This window comes from Cricetulus griseus, chromosome 9 (assembly GCF_003668045.3).
Source record: "Cricetulus griseus strain 17A/GY chromosome 9, alternate assembly CriGri-PICRH-1.0, whole genome shotgun sequence".
In the NCBI taxonomy this organism is placed as follows: Eukaryota; Metazoa; Chordata; class Mammalia; order Rodentia; family Cricetidae; genus Cricetulus; species Cricetulus griseus.
The window spans coordinates 27,213,329-27,237,016 of record NC_048602.1 but is presented as its reverse complement, the minus strand read 5'-3'; the positions used below and the strand labels follow the sequence as shown (position 1 = coordinate 27,237,016).

The window sequence follows — 23,688 nt, the reverse complement described above, 5'->3', positions numbered from 1 at the left end:
ATTTGGGTCAGTGGTGTGCCTCCCTGGTCTCTTTGGGGATCCTTGTGACACAAGTGTTCAATGCATGAGTCTGGGGCCATTTCCCATCCAGTCCACACTGTGCACAGCATGGAGGAGCATCTGCCAGGTTAACAAAGCTCACCGTCAGAAAAGATAATTGAATCTATAAAGCATAATGCAAACAAAACAAGAGACAAAGTCCCAGAAGCCAGGAAGCACCCTGGAAAGGTTGGGGGAAAGGACAGACACTAATCTTAAGACAGTATCAAGCTGATACTGCAATTGACAGTGCTGAGTGGCTTTCTGTTTTGTCTGCACTGGGGATTGGACCCAGGACCTGAGCACGACAGGGAAGTATTCTTAACATAGAGCTAACCACAAAGTGGGTTTTTTCTTTTGATTTGTTTTGATTTTTTGAGACAGGGTTTCTCTGTAGCTTTAGAGGCCGTCCTGGAACTCTCCCTGTGGACCAGGCTGGCCTCAAACTCACAGAGATCCCCTGCCTCTGCCTCCCGAGTGCTGGGATTAAAGGCCTGTGCCACCAACGCCCGGCACAAAGTGGGTTTTTATATTTTGATTGTTCCCTAGTTTTAAAGGCTGTGAGGGTTCCTGTTCCAAACAGAAACTTACTTCTCAATGGTTTCAAAGGTACCTTTCCCCCATTTGCTGGAAAATATTCAAAAAGCCGTGGTCAGTCACCCTTCTCAGAGTTCTTGTAACACTTGAAAAAGGTCAGGACTGCAGCCAAAAGCTTCTTGGGATAATTAGCAGAGTGAAAGGAAACACTTGGGTGTGAGAAGCAGAAGCACTAACCTGATGATCACACTTTTTTTTGAAAAATGATTAAAAGAATTCACACAACAGGCCAGTGAGATGATTGAGTGGGCTTGCTACCAAGCCTGACAGACTGAGTTTGATCCCTGGTTCCCCACAAGGTGGAAAGAGGGAACTGGATCCCAAAAGGTGCCCTCTGGTCTCCACACATATGCTACAGCATGCTTCCGCTGGCATGTGTGTGTCCCCAAACACACTAAATTGTTTTTAAGTTTTACTTTACGTGTATGAACTCTTTGCCTACGCGCATGTATGTGTGCTATATATTGGATCTTCTAGACCTAAGGTTAAAAATGGTTTTGGGGGCTGGAGAGATGGCTCAGTGGTTAAGAACACTGGCTGCTCTTCCAGAGGTCCCCAAGTTTAATTCCCAGCAACCACATGGTGGCTCACGACCATCTGTAATGAGACCTGGTGCCCTCTTCTGGCCTGCAGGGATGCATGGAGGCAGAGCACTGTATACATAATAAATAAATAAATCTAAAAAGAAAAAATTTGGCTGTGAACCAGCATATGAGCTCTGGGAATTGGATGCTTTGCAAGAGCAATGAGGATTCCTCACTACCAAGGCATCTCTTAAGTTCTCACACTCCACTGTTTTAAATGTCATCCAAAGCAAAAAAAGAACGCAGGGGACGCAAGCCTTTTCAAACATTATTTTATAGAACGTTTTTCCTGAACCGATTCCTTGATGTTTTTGCCATCTCGTGCGCTCTTAGAAGGCCTACTGCTGCTGTGGATTCTGTGATGAATTAGAAGATTTGACCGCCAACCAAAGCTCTTACCACAAACCTCACACTTGTAAGGTTTCTCCCCTGTGTGAACCCTCTGATGAGACTGTAGCTGTGAAGAGCGGCTGAAGACTTTCCCACACACGTCACATTTGTAGGGCTTCTCTCCGGTGTGGACTCGCAGATGGACCTGAAGATTGGAATTCAGGGTATAGCCTTTACCGCACACAGTGCACACGTAGGATTTCTCTCCCGTGTGTATGCCCTGGTGGGCCTGAAGACTCGAAGGGCGACTAAATTCTTTCCCACAATCCACGCACTTATAGGGTTTCTCTCCGGTGTGGACTCTCTGGTGAATGTAAAGGTTGGAGCTACAGATAAAGCTCTTGCCACACTCCTCGCATTTGTAGGGTTTCTCTCCCGTGTGCACCCTGTGATGGGACCGAAGGTGAGAATTCCGGCTGAAGCTCTTGCCGCAAGTATCGCATTTGAAAGGCTTCTCCCCGGTGTGGAGTCTCTGATGGTCCTGAAGGTGAGAGGCCTGACTGAAGGCGCTCCCACACGCCTCACAAGCATACGGTCTCTCCCTGGTGTGGACTTTAAAATGAACATTAAGGGCTGACCGGCAGCGGAAGAATTTGCCGCATCGCTCGCATTCGTACGGCCTGGCTTCAGTGGTGACCTTCTGATGGCTGCGTGGAAGTGGATTACGACCGAATCCCTGGTGTCTTTCTCCCACGCGACCAGCACAACCATCTGTGCCCTGATGGGAGTCTTGCCCACACTCCACACATGAGCAAGACCTGTCTCCCGCTGACAGGCGGTGAGGGGCAAAGCTGGAGAGAGCAGCATACCCGTCATTTCTCTGTCCAGCCTGAGTCGCTCTACTCTGACCAAAGGATGCTGCTGCCTTTATGCTCTCTTTCCCATAGCCACTGGGGCTGTGAGAATCTTTACTTTTGTGGGCTCTGCGATCACTGTGGGAATGTGAAATCCGACCCCGTTCACTTCTCGAGGAAATGGCTTGGTATCCGTTCTTAGGTCTCTGTGGCTCAGTCAGGAAATTTTTCTGCCAGGAACCCTGGGTTCTCAACGTTGGAAGCACGGGCCTTCCAGCATCAATGGGAACCTTTGCCTTTTGACTCTGTATAGCGTTCTCGTCTTCAGAAACGTGAGCCGACAACCCTCGACGGACCCGGCAGGGGGAATCACCCTGTAACTGACTAGTAGTGACCACGGAGTCTTGACACCTGGTTAAGTCATCCATGACCCGCTGCCAGATTTGCCAGCAGGAAAGGGCTTCTCGTGACCTTCCATCTTGGACCGCCCTCAACTCAGTCTGATTGTTAATTCCTACAAAGACAGGGATAACGACAAGTGAAAACTGTTCACTCTTTGGGATTTCACACTTAGGTCACAACAGTAGACTTGAATGCAACTCAATATGATTCTGCAGTCTATGAATTTTTCCTTATGAATAAAGTTCTCTGGTTTAAATGCTGACAGAAACCAAGATACAGTCTACTGAGCTCCCAACTATTAAGAACCAATAAAACCAGGGCTGGAGAGGGATGGCTCAGCAGTTAACAACACTGGCCGCTCTTCTAGAGGACACGGGTTCAATCACAACGTGTCGTAACTGTCTGTACCGCCAGTTGCTGAGGATTGGACACCCTCTCCTGTCCTCCATGGGTACCAGGTATACACGTGGTACACATAAATACATTCAGACAAAGCACCCACACAGATAAAATAATAATTTACATTTTAAAAGAGACAACTAATAAAAGCCACTTAAAATCAATTACCGACATGCTTTCTGAAATTCTTTTTCTTTTTAAAATTATGCATCTCTCCTACCATATGACAATGTCAACAGGAAGGGACATTTTATGGCACTCAGTTTTCCAGCCACTACCCAGAACCCTGCCTGGCATGTGTTCCAGCAAAGTATACAGGCGGCTTCTTAGTTCACGCTATCCAACTCCAAATCCGAGTCACAGAAGCAAAGAGCGTTTTAAAGTAAATACATGAAAGAGATCTGGACAGAAGTTCTGCTGAGAAATTGCCAAGCCGTGTCTAAGGCAGGATGGTAGTGAGTTAACTCTTAGAATAGAATCAAAGGGTGAAGGACACACCCAAAGCAAAAGGAAACACAAAGACCAACCCCCGCCTCTCCCCGTCCCCTGAGCACTGGCTGACTTTCTGGACCCCCTCTGCTCTCATGGTCCTAAGTTGAGAGTCAAAATTCAGAGGCAATGAAGACTGTCATCATTGTCGTGGAAACAAGGAAAACAGTATTCTGGAGTAAGCCAAGCATGGTGGTACACACTTTTGATCCCCAGAACTCAGGAGGCAGCGGCAGGCAGATCACTCCAAGGTTGAGGTCAGCCTGCTTTACAGAGTGAGTTCCAGCCAACCAGAGATATATAGTGAGACCCTGTGCTCAAACCAAAGTCTTCCAACTTGATAAATGTAATATAACAGTGGACTAAATACTAAAATAACTTGTGACAAACATTTAGAAGAAATAGGCTACAAACTACCAGAGAACCACCACAAGCAGTAATGACATCACTAAATAGATCTACTCGACACACACACACAATTTTCCCCATACGATCCTTGGGCTAACAATGGAATATTAATTTTACTGTAGATGTGAACTTTGGAAGAAGTTAATGGAATATGTCTGGGTAAATCTTTAAAAGGCAAAGTTCCCTCTGACAATTTTCTTAGACTCTCTTCTCTGACAAAAGGAATAAGGAGACAGAATTTTACTTTTCTGATGGAAAAAGCCAAAGAATTAATCATCGGAATTCTCAGAGGAAGCACTCCCCGGGGATGTCGATGGAACTCAGCGCAATTGTCGGGCAAGCACAAGGCCTAAGGTTTGATGCCAGTGCCAGGGGTGGGGAGGGTGAAAACCATATTTAAATGTTATTTCCTACTTAAGTGAATGTGAAGTGCTATAACTGTTCAAACCACCTCACAAAGAAATCTTACTCAGGCCGGGCATTGGTGGCGCACGCCTTTAATCCCAGCACTCGGGAGGCAGAGGCAGGTGGATCTCTGTGAGTTCGAGACCAGCCTGGTCTCCAGAGTGCCAGGATAGGCTCCAAAGCTACACAGAGAAACCCTGTGTTGAAAACTAAAAAAAAGAAAGAAATCTTACTCAGATGGGTCATCTCCACAGAACAAGTTCTTTAAGACATCCGTGAGTCAACCCGCACAAACCCACACTCCTGAGAAGTTAGAACGATCCTAGGGATTAATCTGAAGACAAGATCCACAAGACTGCTGCAAGGACCTAGGAACAAGTCTGAGCATCTGGGGAGCAACAGGGACAGTGAACAGCAAGACCTATGGACGAGTCACATAAGACTTCGCCTAAATCTCTCTCCTCCTCTGGGTTGCCCTCTTCATTAGAGGCTTCACTTCTCTTTCTTTCTTTCTTTTTTTTTTTTTTGGTTTTTCGAGACAGGGTTTCCCTGTGGCTTTGGAGGCTGTCCTGGAACTAGCTCTTGTAGACAAGGCTGGTCTCGAACTCACAGAGATCCCCCTGCCTCTGCCTCCCGTGTGCTGGGATTAAAGGCGTGCGCCACCAACGCCCCGAGGCTTCACTTTTCTTTCCGTGTGGGATTTATCTCATTTGGAAAGTTGATGCTCTGCAAACTTGCAAAAGCACAGATGGAAAAAGGCCATGCTAGAGCAAAACTTCATCTGCAACTGAGTCCTCATCAATACAATGAAAACTGTGTTTCAAAACTTATACACAACAGTCCAGTGAAAAATACCATTTATTTTGTGACCCTCCTGCTGCCATAAACATATATTGCAAAAACAAAGTTTGAGTGACCTACATCTCCTTACTGGTTCTACAACTACTCACACAACTGGCCAGCTTTCCCTATAACATATATTGTTTTTCTCTAAGGAAGGCTGGGGTTTTCTACTATTTCATTAATTGCCAGTACAGGGGCTGGAGAAGCGGCCCTGCGGTTAAGACCACCTGCTGCTCTTCCAAAGGAACAGTTTGGTTCCCAGCACCCACAACTGCCTAACTCCAGTTCCAGGGGGATCCAATGCCCTTTTCTAGCCTCTGAGGGCTCCCACACCAAGGTCTCTCTCTGGCTCTCTCTCTCTCTCTCTCTCTCTCTCTCTCTCTCTCTCTCTCTCTCAAACACACACACACACACACACACACACACACACACACAAATGATAATAATAAAAATAAATATCTTTTAAAAACTCACCAGTATAGGGGCTGGAGAGATGGGCCAGCAGTTAAGAGTGTTTGCTGCTCTTCCAGTGGACCCCAAGTTCAGTTCCCTGCACCCACATCCTGTGGCTCACAACCACCCATAACTACTGATGTACTGATGTCCATTCCAGCCTCAGAGGGTACCCACACTCATGTACACACACACACACACACACACACACACACACACACACACACAAACAACAAATAGATGTAATAGTTTTAAAGAATAATAAAATGTGGGGCTAAAGAAGTAACTCAGGTTAAGAGCACTGGCTGCTCTTCCAGAGGACCCAGGTTCAATTCTCAACACCCACAGGGCGGCTCACAACCATCTGTGACTCATTTCCAGGGAGCTGACACCCTCACTGGCCTCCACAGGAACCACGCAACATAACCATATACAAATAAATGAATAGATAGATAAATGGATAAACAAATTACTAATTAATTAATTAAATGTCCTGAAATACCCTATTCAGAAGAGATAGGAAGCATCCCATCTCTGCCCACAGGAATGAGCAAAGTCAGAGAACCATTCTGAGCGCCCCAAAGCTTCCCAGCTCCTAGGTCACAAAGGTATGTGCCAGAGAGCATCCGTCCTCACCGACTGAGAGCAGGTTCCTAAAATTCTCCACCATCACCTCTTGGTACAGCTTTCTCTGGGCGGAGTCCAGCAGCTTCAGCTCCTCCTCAGTGAAGGCCACAGCCACATCCTTGAATGTCACCGTCTCCTACAATAAGCACAAGTGACCTCAATCTTACAACCAACTGCTGTTAGCAACGTTGAAACAGTCCATCCTGGGGGAAGCTCGGAAAGACTCAGGAAGTTCTAAAGGGAGGCTCCTTTAGATTCCGGAAATAAACAACTCATAAGTCTCAGGAAGTCCCTGAAACCGAGCAGATGCACAAAGTCCCTCCAGTCACAGGGCTGTATGAGCAGTAAGGACTGCTGAGGGGACTCAGCTCGGCAGAGTTTCCTGGAAGGGACTCTTCTACCTATGGAGGAATCTGCAAGTCATGCGGAAAGTTCCAGGCTGACCTTTCTGTGGCTCATCACGCTCTTGGAGTGAAAACCGATAAACTCAGATTCACCAACTTGGACTTGGGTGGTACTGTTATCTGAGTCTGTCGTGGATTCCCTACTTGGGGTGTGTAGACATTAGTTTGTGTTTCCCCAGGAAAAGGGTCAACACCAATGTCCACTAGAGGCATAATGGCCCTACAAAGGCAGGGAGGAGTAGACTTACTGGGATAAACAGGCATTTGGCATCTCCTAAGGACCTCAAGTGCTTTTATACATCCTTTTTTTTTTAATTTTAATTATTTATTATGAATACAACATTCTGCTTCCATGTATATCTGCACACCAGAAGAGGGCGCCAGATCTCATAACAGATGACTGTGAGCCACCATGTGGTTGCTGGGAATTGAACTCAGGACCTCTGGAAGAGCAGCCGGTGCTCTTCACCTCTGAGCCATCTCTCCAGCCCTATACATCCTATTTTTAAAATTACATTTATTCATTAGTATGTGTCTGTGCACAAGCGTGTGTGCAGGAGTGTGTGCACGTATGTGCCCCAGGAATGTACGTAACACAGTGCTCATGCGAAAGACAGCGAATGACTTGTGGAAGTCGGTTCTTTGCTTCCACCATGTGGGACCCGGGGATCAAACTTAGGTCCCCTGGCTTGGAGGAAAGCACCCCTGCACCATCTTGTCTGCCCTCAAGTGCTCACAGTCTCCTTACTATGTAAAACCCCTGCAGTCTAAGGACGACCTGGCGTTCTGATGGCAAAAATGGCAATCTCTTCTTACCTTGTGTGTGCTCATCTTTTTATCGTTCCTTCCAGAAGGTGCAGAGCCTAAGAAATATGAAAAGAGAGAGGTCAGAGGACATTGAGCCAGTGTGTCCCTGACCTCACGGCTGACTCTTGTCAGACAGTCAGTGCATATGCTCCCCGTGGCATGGTCACAGGAAGGTAATGACACTTCGGATGACATGTTCTCATTCAGGAGCATATCACAGAATGGTGTGCCCAACCACGACTATGATTTCCTTGTACTAATTTTGTGCAGTTTTCTGTAAGTTTTAAATTATAAGAAAAATTTTAACAATCAGAAATTGTCATAGTGTCAACTGGTAATAATGGTGATGACGACGACCATGGAAATAACCTCTAATGCTAATCCACAGTAGCTGTAGTAAATTTTTTTTCTTTTCTTTTTTCTTCCTTTTTTTTTTTTTTTTTTTTTGGTCTTTCGAGACAGGGCTTTCTCTGTGTAGCTTTGGAGCCTATCCTGGCACTCGCTCTGGAGACCAGGCTGGCCTCGAACTCACAGAGATCCGCCTGCCTCTGCCTCCCTAGTGCTGGGATTAAAGGAGTGCGCCACCAACACCCGGCTCAATTTTTTTTTCTTTACAGAAGCACTTTCCAACATTTCCATGTCTACAAGGTAGACATTATTTGGGAAAACTGGAATAGACAAAAAACCTAGGGACTGGGGAGATGGCTTAATTGGTAGAGCTTGCTGGGCAAGCATGGGGACCCGAGTTCCACCTCAAAAACACATTTTATTTTAAATGGGAGTGGGGGTTGGCAGGGGGCTGCATGCCAGGGGCACAGGTTTGTAATGCCAGTGCTGGCAAGGGCAGCTAATGTCATTATCTCTCCTGCTTGTTGGCCGGTCAGCCCGCCTCACCTAATTAGGCAAGCTCAAGGCCCACAAGGTGACTCGGAGGCTAAAGGCGCTTGGCACCAAACCAGACTGAGCTTGAGCCCCAAGACCCACAAAGTGAGCAGCATCTCCCCAAAGTGGTCCTCTAACCCCCACATGTAAACTGCGACTCGCGTGCGCCACCCCCAAATAAATGTTAAATGAAAAAAAGCGGGGTGGGGTGGGATGGCTCCTGGGGAACCCGAGGTTGATCTCCAGCGTCCACACACACACACATACAAACCCTGCCCTCAAGATCCCTGCCAGACAGTTGTAACCCATTTTCAAATGATACTGGGCGGTTTCCTGTGGGAGTTTGGACCAAAAAGACTGAGCTAGCTAGCTATCAGCGTGGGCTCGCACGGCCTCCCCGCTTTGTATACACTAACGTCTAATGGCAGTCATTCCCAAGAGTGGGACCCCCCCACACACACACCCCCACACACGCCCTCCAGGGTCAGTCTAGTGAGAAGCAGCCAGCTCCTTCCCTCCCATGACTTGAGGGTCAGAGGTGGGGACAGCCCGGGGCTGCCGGTGTGGCTCACACACCCGGCTCGCACACAGAGGCCGGGGATTGGAACAGTACAGAGGCCTCCATGACACTCACGTGCCACGCGGCTTTAAGCATTTTTCGACCCATTGCGGTTGTTTTTTATTTGTGGGGTGGGGTGGGGAGGGGAGGGGAGGGGTGGGCGGGCGGGGTGTCTAAATATTCTACTAGGAAGTCTAACAGCCGGTATATATGCAGGGGATCAGCTAGGGTGGCAGAAACAGAGACGGCTGGGGACAGGAGGGGGGAGGGGCTGGCGTGGGGTGGGGACATGTGGGAAGAGGGGGTCATAGGGCAGAGGGGCTGCAGCAGGAGAAGAGGCTACGGGGGGGAGCTGTGGAGGGGAGCTGGGGAAGGGGGAGCTGGGGAGGGACTGCGAGCGGGGAGGGGAGGAGCTGGGGGACGGCGGGCGGGAGAGGGGGGGCTGCAGGCGGGGAGGGGACGGGGAAGGGACCGGAGGCGGGCACCGGGGAGGCGGGCAGGGGGGCGGCTGCAGGAGCGCCCGCACCGAGGCCCACAGTCCCGGGGCGCCCCCCCCCGCCCTCCCCCCGCGCTCCTCACCTTGCTAAGCGCGCTCCCTCCGCGTCTCCCGCACGCAGGGCCTGGCGGTCTGGAAAGCACCCGGGGAGCACGGTAGCGGGAGCACGGTTGCGGTCCCCGGCTGCAAACAGCTCGAACCCGGCGGACAGGGCGGCCCGAAGCGGGGGGCGAGCTCCCACAGTTCAGCCCGCGTGCAGCCACCGCGGGCGAGCAGCTCGGCTCGGCGGTAACGGAAGTGAGGGTGCAGAGTGCGAGCGGAGGACCGCCCCCTGCATCCCACTTCCCTCCTCGTTTCCCCCGCCCCCGCTCCCCGCTCCCCGCCAGAGCCGGGGTGCAAGGCCGGCTTTGCTCGGCGGCGTCTCTCCCTGGGGCGTCTGTAACGCAGGCTCCAGCCCCCAGGACCCCGCGTGTGCGCGGTGCGCAGACACAATGCAGGCGAAGCATCCGCACAAACAGAGTCTTCCTGAAAACTACACATACGCAGCACCGGATAAACCCTGTGCGCTTGTGTGGACACGCGCATGCCGCAGCACGAGCGGGGAAGTCACAGGGCAGCTTCCCGGAGCAGAAAGCGCTCTCCCTGCACCACTCCCTGGTCCAGGGGATCCAGCTCGGTTGTCAGGCTGGGCAGCAGCAAGCGGCCTTCACCTCCCGGGCTGTCTTGCAGACCTTGAAAATAAGCAACTTTCGCCAGGCGATGGTGGCGCATGGCCTTTAATTCCAGCACTCCAGAGGCAGAGGCAGGGGGATCTCTGTGAGTTCCAGGCCAGCCTCATCTACGGAGAGAGTTCCAGGGCTACGTTCCAAAGCTACACAGAGAAATCCTGTCTCAAAAAACAACAAAGGGCTGGAGAGATGGCTCAGGGGTTAAGAGCACTGACTCTGCTCTTCCAGAGGTCCTGAGTTCAATTCCCAGCAACCACATGGTGGCTCACAACCATCCGTTATGAGATCTGGTGCCCTCTTCTGGTGTGCAGATAGACATGGAAGCAGAATGTTGTATACATAATAGATAAATATTTAAAAAAAAAACAACAAAAAATAACCAACTTTCAAAAAGGGGCAAAGATTCAGACATGATTCAACAATTTAAATAGGAATATGACTTAGCAAAGATGTGGCGCTATGCTTTACGGCTTTGGATGTGCTTAACAGACAAGTGCACAGCAATGATGCGCAGAGCATAGCAACCACCCTGGGAGGGCCTATAGGCCATAACAACCAGTTGACCAATCTACACAGGGAAAGCCCTCCAAGCCTGGAAGCACACCAATCGTGAGCCTGTGAGTACCCCTAGATACTCCCTTATGCTGTCCTATAAAGATCTGTATACAGCGGCTTTGAACTGTCTTTTCTAGCCATCCGCCATGGCGGGTGGGTGAAAGACTCAAGCTAACATGGGGTTAGCTCGTTAAATTACAATAAAGCCTCGTGCAGTTTGCAGCAAGCTCTCGAATCTGCCTGGTGATTGGGGTGACCGAGAACGTGGCCTGGGACCCCGGATACTTGAGTTTTTCGGGGGTCTAACAATAACCAAGTCAGCCTTACTGTATGTAATCCCATTAAAATCATTTTATTGCTATTCCATATTTGCCTCCTACCTCACTGAGCATTTTTTTTTAATCCAGAATGAATGCTGAATCCTGTGAAATATTTACTGAATAAATTGAGAGGTCAGACTCCAACATTCAAAAACACCCTGAACCTGTGCCAGAATGGCTGAAGTGCATCTGTAGCTCAGAAACCGTAAAGCTTGTTGGCCTTGAAGGTGGGACTGCCTGGAAACGGCACATTTCTGTTGATTAGAAACATTATACAGCTGACGTTGATGACCATGCATGTGTATACGTTTGTCAAAGTTCAGGAAGCAACAAAATCGAGGTCTGAGCACGTATAACTACATACAGTACACTTGGGTGCAGGGTGAGCATGCCAAAAAGCTGGTCGCAACCCACTCATTTCTGAAGCCACCAATGCCTGATGGCCTTCAGTTTGACAGACATTACCACACAGGCTCCAGAGCGTTGGGAAAATCGGCCTGTGTGTATAACTTAAATCTCCTTCAAGCCTCTAGGAACAGTGCTTCAGAAACTTTATTGAGAGATAGATTGAATAAAAAATACTTACAAATGCTCTGTATGCGATGTCCCAGGCACCGCTTGGGTGTAAGGCATACAATGTAGGTACACGCCTCAAATGCTTACTGTCAACCAGGAAGGAACGTGTTTCAAAACAGTTTCAATAAGTGATACTTTATTAACGATGAAACTATTTTGCATGGTAGTGCTGGGGAACTCTTTCTGTAAGAGGAGCTACGCTGTTAGGTTTTTGCTTAAATTAGAAATAAAAGAAAGCCGGGCGTTGGTGGCGCACGCCTTTAATCCCAGCACTCGGGAGGCAGAGGCAGGCGGATCTCTGTGAGTTCGAGGCCAGCCTGGTCTACAGAGCGAGTGCCAGGACAGCCTCCAAAAGCCACAGAGAAACCCTGTCTCGAAAAAAAAAAAGAAAGAAATAAAAGAAGAGGCACAGGATGAGACATGAGACTATTAGACATATTAACCAGTTTATTATAGGCCCGGCAGAGTAGGGAGACTAAGAGAGAAGAGAAACAGGGTTAAATGACTGACCGCCATGGCCTGTCTCAAGAGAAAGAGGCAGAGAGAAGAGGGGCAGAGGGGAAGGGGTCTGTCTTTTAAAGGTGTCCTTTGCACCTGCGTGCAGACTTAGTTCCCATGGAACCCTGGGCTGAGCGGGGTACTGCCTGAGTGGATTCCGCCAGGTAACAGAGGCAGGCCAGCATAATGCCTGAACCTTTCTTATGTGGATGTTTAAAATCACGCTGGCCAGGACACAATCTGCAGCTAGACTAGTCTGACACTAGGGATGAGACTAGGAAAATACTGTAAACAAACGATCATGCTTCTGTAAGAGCAGAGATGTGTGTACAGTAGCAAGCACTGCTGTTCCTTACAGACAATTTCGGCCCTGAGCAGCGGGACCTCAAGCAGTGCCTCTGGGCACTTTGCTCACACTGTGTTTTCAGGAAAAGGCTACAGGAAAGTCACACGATCTGCAGCTTGGGTAAGAGCTGCCGGGAATCCCGAGGTTTTATTACCTGTTGAGTTTTGAATTTTTGCTCACTGGATTATGTAAGAAAGCTTGCAGCGTTTGTAAATATCTTGTGACGGCCACATTTCGGTGACTCAGCCCCACATGGGGTTGCCACCCACAGTTTCAGAAACTTTGCTCCTGGCAAACAGATCTGGTCCCTAGGACGTTTAGATCCTTCCGGACTACACTCAACTTTCCTGAGGTTAAAGATCAAGGTTCTGAATGAAGTCTGCAGGGTTCCAACCTACAGACTTCTTTGCTCTGGGGTCTCCCAATCATTGTTAAAAGGCTGATGCTTGTATGATCCAGCAACTCCTTTGTCTCCCACGAGGGCTCTAAGAACTGGAACATTTGGGCTTCCATCTGAAATTACCAGATCACAGGACCTTATAGAGCGTGTTTCCTGGGTGAGACCTCTGGTGCAGGGAAATCCCTGCAACCCTCATGGTCAGCGTGGACTCTCTGGTGAATCAGGAGGCTTGAGCTCCAGCTGAACCCTTTGCCGCACGCCTCACATCGGTAAGGTTTCTCCCCAGTGTGAACCCTCTGGTGGGCTTTGAGGTAGGAGCTCCAGCTGAAGACCTTGCCACACTCCCCACACTTGTACGGTTTCTCTCCAGTGTGAACCCGGTGGTGGTCGTGGAGGTAGGACCTCTGGCGGAAGCGTTTGCCACACAGGTCACATCGGTAGGGTTTCTCTCCAGTGTGGACTCCACGGTGGGCTAGAAAGTTGGAAGCTCTGCAGAAGCCTCTCCCACACTCCTCGCACCGATAGGGTCTTTCTCCAGTGTGGGACCTCTGGTGAGCCTGAAGGTGTGACTCCACGGTGAAGCCCTTCCCACACGCGTCACACTGATAGGGTTTCTCGTCACTGTGGACCCTCTGATGCACTTGGAGAATTGACACTCGACTGAAGGCCTTCCCGCACCTCTCACATTTGTAGGGTTTCTCTCCCGTGTGGATTCGACAATGGACATTAAGATCTGAACTCCGGCTGAATCCCTTTCCGCACGTGCCACACTTGTAGGGTTTCTCCCCAGTGTGGCCTCTCTGATGTGCCAGGAGATGCGAGGCCTGGCTGAAGCCCTTCCCACACTCCTCACACACGTAGGGCTTTTCTCCAGTGTGCACTCTGAGGTGATTGTTAAACTCTGAGCTGTGACAGAAACTCTTCCAACAAGCGTGGCACTGGTAGGGCTTGTTGCCAGTGTGGCCTCGCTGATGGTCCAGGAGCGTGGAGGCCCGAGTAAAGCTCTTCCCGCACTCCTCACATTTGTAGGGTTTCTCTCCCGTGTGCCTGGCCTGATGAGCTTGGAGACCCGACAGCCGACAGAAGGAGTTGTCACAGCTTTCGCATTTGTACCTCTTCTCTCCTGCGTGGGCTGGCCCCTTCGCCTGAAGAGGACGGTCCCAGTGAGAGCCTTTCCCCATCATCTCCTCTCTGTAAGGTTCTTCACCACCGCTCATCCCACAGTGGAGTGGAAGCCGTGAATCCCGCCCGGAGTGTTTACTGAACCCCGCTTCCTCACGCTGGACAGCATCCTGTTTCCCCAGTGGAGAGCCAGCTTCTCCAGTGCTCCCCGTGCAGTCTCCAGCCTGGGTTAACGCCCTGGAAACTTGGTGCCGGATCCGTGAGCAGAAGGGCTCCTGGTGCGGCAGGTACCTCCATCCTACCTCCTGAAGCGACTCCATCCCATCTGGATTCCTGGCTCCTAAAAGCATAAAGAGAGTTCAGAGAGAGAGAGGGTGGGAGTGCGATGCTCTGTTAGCTGCTGTCGGATCGGCTCCCCTTCCCTTTAACGTCCTGCATCCTGGCATCTCACCTCCACGCCCTAGAAGTCAGTGCAGCAGGCTCCCATTCACCACACAATAATAAGAACCCTCGAGAGCCCTATAAAGCATCGCGGGTGAGTGTAGAAAGCTACAATTTCGTTATCTCTAGAGCGTAAAGAGCATCTCCACCAGGAATCCTCCCCTCCCCTTTTTCTGGCCAGGTGTGGTGGCGCATACCTTTAATCCCAGCATTTGGGAGACAGAGGCAGGCAGATCTCTCTGAGTTTGAGGTCAGTCTGGTCGACAGAGCGAGTTCCAGGACAGGATCCAAAACAATACAAAGAAACCCTGTCTCCGAAAGAAAAAAAAAGGGGGGGGGTGTTGAAGGGGACAGAAGGTGAATAGCCAATCTTGGAACCCCTACATTCCCGGAGCACGCATCATGCCCATCTTATTACAGAGATGGTCTTGCCTTGAAGGACGACCACAAAATCCCATTGAATGTTTTGTGAGACAGGGTCTTATGCATTCCAGGTTGGCCTTGAACCCACTGTATCAACAAGGACGACCTTGAACTCCCGATCTTCCTGCCTCTACCTCCTAAGTGTTGGTTTATACCGGCCCCAAAGCTGTGCCCACACTAAGAAGCAGGGTAGATGAGTCCCTGTGTTCTCACCTGTAGACTCTCTGCTCCAGCCGGCCATCATCAACATCCAGAGCACGTCTTCTCTCTTGAGCTGGAGTAAAACATCTGGAGTCATGATCTGATGCCCTGCGAAGAAAGTATTTTAAGTCAACACAGCCGAGGCCCCACATCCTTGAAGAAAAGCATTCCCCTGCGTTCGAATCTATTCTCTCCCAGACTTACAATACAAGTCAAAGGAAGACATACATTGTTTGAAAAGCCCTAAACACACACACACACACACACACACACACACACACACACACACACACACACACACTATGTTATGGCTTCAATTCTATTTTATTTAATTTTAAAAAATACTTCTTTTGATTTGTATTGATGTATATGATTGTGTGTGTGTGTGTGTGTGTGTGTGTGTGTGTGTGTGTGCACACTCGCGCATGAGTGCAGGTGCCCACGGAGACCAGTAGAGGGCAGCAGATCCCCTGGAGCTGGAGTTACAGGTGTTTGTGAGCCACCTGATGTGGGTGCCTGGAACCAAACTCTGGTCCTCTTTAAGAGCTGACGGCACTAACTGATGGGCTCTGTCTCCAGCTGCTTCATCTTACTTCAGTGAAAACAATGTTTGTAGGAATGACTCAGAGTGTGCCACCACCCACTAATTGATACTGTCGTTTGAGAACGATGAAAACATACTACCATGCTTTCAATTTTTACTTCATTTATAAAACTAGGGAGATTCCGATTCTGTATCACACAATGACTAGAAAACTAGAAACTACTGCAAGAGCTCCAATCACATCCGAGGCCACACTGCATGGACCTGACGTGTGGCGCCAGTGTCTGGCCTCACCCAGTGACACCACATTCTTGAAGGTCTCCAGCATCACGTCACGGTACAGCTTCCTCTGGGCAGCGTCCAGCAGGACCAGCTCCTCCTCACTGAAGACCACGGCCACGTCCCTGAACGTCACCATCTCCTGTGACACCAAACACTCAACTTTAACCTTGGTCTTCTGTAAGGACAGCTCTGAGAACCGTGGGAACCATGAGTAGGGAGCAAACCCCGAGCTACGAACCCAGAGTCCATGTTTCCACACTACCCACCCACTTTTTGTAATTGCTCCTTTGTGGGTTTCGTGGCAGGGTCTTGTTCTGTAGCCTCGGTTGATCAGGAACTTGTTATGTAGACCAAGCTGACCCTGGACTTGTACTGATGTTCCCACCTCTGCCCCTGACACCCAAGTGCCAGGATTACAGGTGTGAACCTCCATGCCTGGAAAATTCATCAGCTTAATCACGTAATTTAAAAACATTTTTTTTTTGATACTGAGAAATGGAAGATTGAACCCAGGGCCTCATGAATGCTAGGCAAGAGCTCTGCCGCTGAGCCATATCCCCAGCCCTGTTCTTCTTGCATAGCTGTGTACAGTACCTTGTCCCAAACTGAACACGACTTGTATTATATGCCAGATGCGTCTCAGCTGGGGGAGGGCTGTCTGCTGTACTACGGGATGCTCACCATCATCTCTAGCTTGTGTCCAATACCCATCACTAGAACCTGCAGGGTGTGTTCACAGAACTTTTTCCACTTGTTGCCTGGGGGTGAATCCAGCATGCTTTAGAACCAGCATGGCCAACGAGGCTGCTTGAACTTTTCACCTGGAAACTGGTCACTACCTGAACATTCAGGATCCCCAGGTGAAGCACAGTCATCCCAGGTGGGGATCCACTCAAGTGTAGTCTGAGTTTCTGTTCTATCTGATCCTGCCGCCCTTAGTCCCAAACACATACACAGAGGCTTCTATTAATTGTAAAACTGTTGGCCAGCCCGGCGTTGGTGGCGCACGCCTTTAATCCCAGTGCTCGGGAGGCAGAGGCAGGTGGATCTCTGTGAGTTCGAGGCCAGCCTGGTCTCCAGAGCGAGTGCCAGGATAGAGGCTCCTAAGCTACACAGAGAAACCCTGTCTCAAAAAACAAACAAAAACAAAAACAAAAACAAAACTGTTGGCCAATGGCTCAGGCTTCTTGTTGCCTAGCTCTCTCTTAATTATTAACTTATCTCTATTAATCTAAGTGTTTTCACGTGGTCTTATCTTACCGGGGAAGGGTCCACACCTGTTACTCCTTCCTCAGTTACCTGGTATCTCCTTCAAGGCTTCTCTCTATCCTTCCTCTCCCCAGTCTTCTCCTGGTCTGATAGCCCTGCCTATCCTTCCTGCCTGATGACTAGCCAATCAGTGTTTTATTCATCAACCAATAAGAGAAAGATATATACAGGAGGACTTGCCCCGTCACTCAAGAGTGAACCAGGAAGGGGTATTTTTGTCTGCAGCATCTCGCACCCACCGGGAGAAGGGCTTACATCCTCAGTCACAGGAGTCCTTTGAAGTCTGCTAGAATTCTTCTCCTGTGCAGACTTCAGAGTTTGTCAGAGTTTATACCCTCAACTCTTTTGAACGCACTAATCCCAGTGCATATAGGTTTATGATAATTAAGACTGAGCTAACAGATGAGAATCCTAGTCATTGGCCAAGCAGCATTGTACCTAATAGAAGTCTCTATATATTATTTAGGGCCCTAACACAGCGAGCAGAACTCAAGCAGATGGCGAAAATATTTATCATAACAAGTAACACTCTTTGGGTGGTGGCAGCGCACACCTTTAATCCCAGCCCTCGGGAGGCAGAGGCAGGCGGATGTCTGTGAGTTCGAGACCAGCCTGGTCTACACAGCAAGTTCCAGGGCAGGTTCCAAAGCTACAGAGAGAAACCCTGTCCTGATAATAATAACAGTAACACTCTTAACTGATGAACCATCTCTCCGGTCCTCTGAGGTAATTTTTAGAAACAAAAAGAAATGAATATTAAAATAAAAGGTTAATAAGCATTTAGCAACAGGTTCTTGTTTCAAAAACATGTTCTTTTCTGTGTTTGAGTGTTTTGCCTGCATGTATGTCTATGTACCAGGTACAGAGGCCTGATGAGGTCAGCAGACCCCCAGGACCTGGAGTTACAGATGGTTGTGGATGCCGGGAACTGAACCCGGATCCTCCTCGGGAGCAGCCAGTGCTATTAACTGCTGAGCAGCCTGCCTCTCCAGCTCTGCCCAGCAGGTTCTCAAACACCTACTGTTCTGCTCCTTTCTTCCCCAGAGAAAGAAACAAGATGTCAGAATCCTTGAGAAGTTAGATAACACTCTTTGTTTTTGTTTGGGAGTTGTTTTGTTTTCTTTTGATGTGGGGGTTCTCTGAATCTTGGAACTAGCTCTATAGATCAGTCTGGCCTCAAACTCACAGAGATCTATTTGTCTCTGCCTCATGAGTGCTGGGATTAAAGGCCAGGTGTCACTGGCCGGGTAGATAACACTTTGAAACCTAGAAAAAGCTCAACTTGGCCAGGTCAAGGTCAGCTTGGTCTATGTAACAAGTTCCAGGCCTGCTAGGGCTACATAGTGAGACCTGGTCTCAAAACCAAAACCAAACAAAACAAATGAAAAAGCTCAACTCACCTTGACCTTGGTCATCCTGTTGTCTTCTTGGGGCACAGCTCAGTCTGGGGAACATGCCATGAGGGAGAGAAGAGAGAGTCCTTCATTAGAGCCCATGAGAGTCCTTCATTAGAGCAGCTGGCCTATGTGGCTGTTTTACGTGAACTGCCTCCAGCCATGGTGTCTGAAGGGATGGGCTCCCTATTTCGGCAGCCATGACAGTAACGCGCGTGCTTGCCATGACCTTGTCCTAGTCACTAGAAGTCAGGTGCCTGCCTCGTGGCAAGGAACCAATCAGAAGTTAGCTGGCGGCGCTATGCTTTCCGGCTCTGGGTGTGCTTTACAGACAAGTGCACAGCAATGACGAGCAGAGCATAGCAACCACCCTGGGAGGGCCTATAGACCACAACAACCAGTTGACCAATCAACACAGGGCAAGCCCTCCAAGCCTGGAGGTACACCAATCCTGAGCCTGTGCATACCCCTAGACACTCCCCTTACGCTGCCCTAGAAGATCTCTCTGCAGACGCTTCAAGCTGTCTTTCCTAGCCATCCGCCATGGTGGGTGAGTGAAAGACCTGAGCTAACATGGGGTTAGCTCGTTAAACAACAGTAAAGCCTCATGCAGTTTGCAGCAAGCTTTCGAATCTGCCTGGTGATTGGGGTGACCGAGGTCCTGGGCTAAGACCCTAAAGGCCTGAGTTTTCTGGGGATCTAACAGTGTCCACTCCTCAGTGTGGTTTGATGATGAGAATGAGCTGGATTTCAGTCACAACTCACTCTATCTACCCTGTACATGAGACCCCTGCCAACCAAATGCAGTTCATTCACAACACGCGGTCGCCCATGTTTCTCAGAACCACGGTTCTGTCTAGGGATGGTAGAGACAGAGTAGAAAGTACCCAGGCAAGGAGAGTGCTGTCTGCACTCAGCTGCTAGGATGCACAGCACTGCCATTCATCAATGGGAAACCTTGAGCACAGCTAGAATCTGTGAGCATCAGTTCCTGTCTTTGTCTTTTTTTTGTGTGTATGACAGGGATTCAGCATTTAGCCTAGGATGGCCTATATAACTTGATATGTATGTAGCCCAAGTCTTTCATTCATAAAATGAGGACAGTTAACAATGAGAGCATTAATGTCACAGGGTTGTTCTAAAAATTACATTATGAGCCTGGTGGTGGTGGCATTGGTGGCGCACGCCTTTAATCCCAGTGCTCGGGAGGCAGAGGCAGGTGGATCTCTGTGAGTACAAGGCCAGCCTAGGTTGTCTTGGAACTCACTCTGCAGATCAGACTGGCCTCGAACTCACAGAGATCTGCCTGCCTCAGTCTCCGAAGTGCTGGGAGCCAACAATGCCCAGCTCCAAGCCTTGTCTCACTGATGCTTTTGAAGATAAAAATCGACAAACAGAAGTCAGCGTCACACATACAGGATTAACTCAGATCCAGGGATAAGGGAGGGTGGTTTAGAAGGTGAAAGAACTCTGGCGGGGGGAACTGGAGGGATGGCTCCACAAACCTTGTGCCATTCCCACTTAGCTCTCTGCTTCGTGTGCGTGTGTGTGTGTGTGTGTGCGTGTGTGTGTGTGTGTGTGTGTGTGTGTGTGTGTGTTTCTCTCAGCGGCTGCTGCAACACCTGCCTGCCAGTATTTGTCCAGGGTCATAACTACATTGATTTTTGAATTCTCTTATGTTGATGGACTCTATAACTCACCAAATACACACAGGCCAATTAAAGTAACTCTGGCCAGCTCAAGTGTGTCGAGCCCGGCTCTGGCAGGCCTTGCCCTTCCACCATACCCTATGCCTTGCTAAAAATCATTAGATTACATTCCTAAAGCTGGCTGGGTCTATTCCCTTATGTGGCCACTTCCTTCTCCTGAGGCCGACTACCAAGGTCCAGCTATCAAAGCCCTAATCAACATGCCCAATTAAAATGAAACACCTTATCCTAACACAGGGTTTCCCCTTTACCTTTACAAATTACTATCTTCCTGTGACCCACATCTGTCTCCTCTCTATCCAAAGGCAGTTCTTTGTCCCCCATTTGGGGACAAATACCCTTGCCCCTTTCCCTTGTTCCCGTCCCCTTCTCCCTAGTCCCCTATCTCCTTTACTATAGTATCATAGCCCATTTGTCACTACACGCCCCCTTCTTCTCTTAAAAATGACACCCACAGGTCATTTGCTGCTGCTTGTCTGCCTGAGTCAGAAAGCAGCTACTTTCACTTTTCTTCCTGGCTTAATAAAGGATCTCTGTGTTTGGGTGTGGTTCGTGCCTAATCCGGAGTCTGGGAGGAAATCCCCACTGTCAGGGAGTCTCCTTCACCAAGGAACAAATTTTGTCCCTCTTTTTCCGTCTAATCCCAAGCCATAGTAGCACCCTGTTCTAGCTGCCTGTTAGACAGCTACATGAATCACACTTACTCATTGGATAACTCCTCCTCGAAGGTCCAATGCTGGCCACTCTGAGAAGGACACGATGGGGTCCATGAAAGAGAGGTCCCTGCAACCTGCTAGAGGAGAGGAAATAAAAATAAAAGAAATTCAAAGAAACAAGAGTCATGCATTAGTGACCAGTACAACCCCAGAAGAGCAAAAGAAGAAAAACATTTTTTTTCTGACTACATTTTGTTTTGTTTGAGTCAGGGTCTCAAAGTACTACACAAAGTAGTCTAAACTAGAAAGAGAGTTTGAGGCCATCTTGGGCTGCAAAGACTCGGTCACACACACAAAGGATTGCTAATCCATTTATTCTGTGATGCTTTGGAACAGCAGCTAACAAATGAATAGAAAAGGTCCTTTCTTGTCTTCAGAATAGACACAGTTATTTGGAAACTGGAGTAACATCCCAAACAGGAGGGATGACCAGCTAGTCTTACGGGATGGACGAGCACTAGGCTGAGTGAGCCTGTCTCAGAATTACACACACACACACACACACACACACACACACACACACACACACACACACGAATACACGCACATGCACACATGCACACACACACATTACTCGAGGGCAAAACAAAATGTGTTTCGAGAGGAAGAAAAGCGGGAAAGCGGGAAGACTTTCAAAAACGAGACAGTAAGAGTGACTGTCACTCTGGAGCTCATTTTACTATATTTGAGATATTTGGAAATTTCCATAATGAGAAACAAAAGCTGAGAAAGAAAGCACTATGAATATGGTGACAATTTCCCGGACTCCACCTGTGAATGCCACACTCTTTTTTTTCAAACCAGGTCCGGGGCTTAGGAGTGGGCTTATCAGGGAAGAACACTGGCTGCTCTTACAGAGGACCCAGGTTCAGTTCCCAGCACCCACATGGAAGCCCACTACCATTCCTAACTCCAGTTTCAGGGGATCCCATGCCTTCCTCAGAACACTTCAGGGTACCAACAATGTACATGGTGCGAGACATACATGCAAGTAAAACACGCCCACACATAAACCTAAAAACTAAAAAACAAAACAGGTCACAGAGAGGCTGGAGAAACGGCTCAGCAGTCAAGAGCACATACCGCTCTCGGAGACGGTGTGTATTGGGTTCCCAGCACCCACGCTGGGAACCTGTAACTCCAGCTGCTGAGGCTCCAAAACCTGTGGACTCCAAGAACACCTGCTGTCCACTGGCAGGCGTGTGTTTGTGTGTGTATGTCTGTGCAGGAGTGGATGTGGGTATATGCACATACTCATAATTTTTTTAAAGATTATTTATTTATTTATTTATTTATTTATTATGTATACAACATTCCGATTCCATGTCTATCTGCACACCAGAAGAGGGCGCCAGATCTCATAACGGATGGTTGTGAGCCACCGTGTGGACGCTGGGAATTGAACTCAGGACCTCTGGAAGAGCAGTCAGTGCTCTTAACCTCTGAGCCATCTCTCCAGCCCACATACTCATAATTTTAAAAAGTCTTTGACAATTAAAAAGTCAGTTGTGGTGGCACACACCATAATTCCAGTTCTGAGGCAGGTATTGCAGGAAGAGCCTAGTGGGCTGTAGATCAGCCAGGCTACAGATTGAGACCCTGTCTCAAATAAATAAATAAATAAATGAAAATTGCCACAACACTCTCTGACACAAAGAGCTGCACCCACACATAGGTGACAGACATCCGTGGTCACATTTGCACTGCACATACCAAGAGCTATACAAGCATACAGTATGTGATCTCAGAGATACCAAAATCCCACATACAACACACATATGTAAACAGGACTCTAAATGCATGTATGCACACGCATGCATTTTTTTGTACTCTATAATTTATTCTAAAACCAAACGTGTATTACAGGTCCTCCCAATACTCCCTTTTGCACCAGGGGAAACTAAGGCACAGTGACAGGGTGTGAGAAAGGTGAGATTGGCAGCACGGAGCCGAGGAGTTCCCGCAAACGCTACTAAGTCCAGGTCTTCCTTGGAGCCGAACCCCAGGAATTGCTAAACTTTCCCCCAAATCAGAAGGCAGCGGCCGCTGCTGTCCCCGCAACATCAGCAACAACGTCTCATTTCGGTAACCCGGAAGAGGTCCTCGCCCATCCCGTTACCAGGTCGTGGAAGTCAAAAGAGGTCAGGAGCCCCCCAAGCCCATCCGTTCCCACTCACCTTCCCCGCAGGAATGCATGCACTGGCTCTCCAACCTCTGCAGGCGAAACGCGCTGGCAACGCCAAGCTCCGGAACTACAACTCCCAGGATTCCTAGGGAGTTTGTGCCGACGCCGCATGCGTGCGTGAGTGGCATTTCCTAGAGTCCTCGGATTAACTGTCTTTGCTTTCTAGCCCTCCAGCAGCCGGAATCCCGCCAAATATGCGGATTATACTCTAGTTTCTCCCACGGAACACTGCCAAAGTCGAGCTTTCCCGTAGAAGTGCTCTGACCACCAAAAAGAGTCTGGACTACACGTCCCAGAATTCTCTGTAACGCTCTTACCCCACCAACTTAACAATTTTCCTTTCAATAAACAAGGTGCAAACCGGGCACGGAGGGCGCACCTGACATTTCAGTACTCCGGAG

General features: G+C 49.0%; 1 protein-coding gene across 7 annotated transcripts; it reads right to left on the bottom strand.

The window, feature by feature from the left end:
- Nucleotides 1-1,475: 1,475 nt before the first annotated feature.
- Nucleotides 1,476-23,365, bottom strand: LOC100767782 (zinc finger protein 45). 7 transcript variants are annotated; one of them, XM_035449336.1, is made up of 7 exons: nt 23,280-23,365; nt 21,091-21,179; nt 18,684-18,727; nt 16,027-16,153; nt 15,201-15,296; nt 13,201-14,463; nt 1,476-2,153 (listed from the first exon to the last, which is right to left on the bottom strand). In XM_035449336.1, exons 3-7 carry the CDS (start codon nt 18,696-18,698, stop codon nt 1,489-1,491), a joined length of 2,166 nt encoding a protein of 721 aa, XP_035305227.1. In that variant the 5' UTR covers nt 18,699-18,727; nt 21,091-21,179; nt 23,280-23,365; the 3' UTR covers nt 1,476-1,488. The 7 variants fall into 7 exon arrangements, with proteins under 7 accessions (XP_035305227.1, XP_035305220.1, XP_035305221.1 ...); XM_035449330.1 differs by lacking the exon at nt 1,476-2,153 and having other exon boundaries at nt 12,332-14,463; nt 21,091-21,176; nt 23,280-23,346; XM_035449331.1 differs by lacking the exons at nt 1,476-2,153; nt 16,027-16,153 and having other exon boundaries at nt 12,332-14,463.
- Nucleotides 23,366-23,688: the final 323 nt, after the last annotated feature.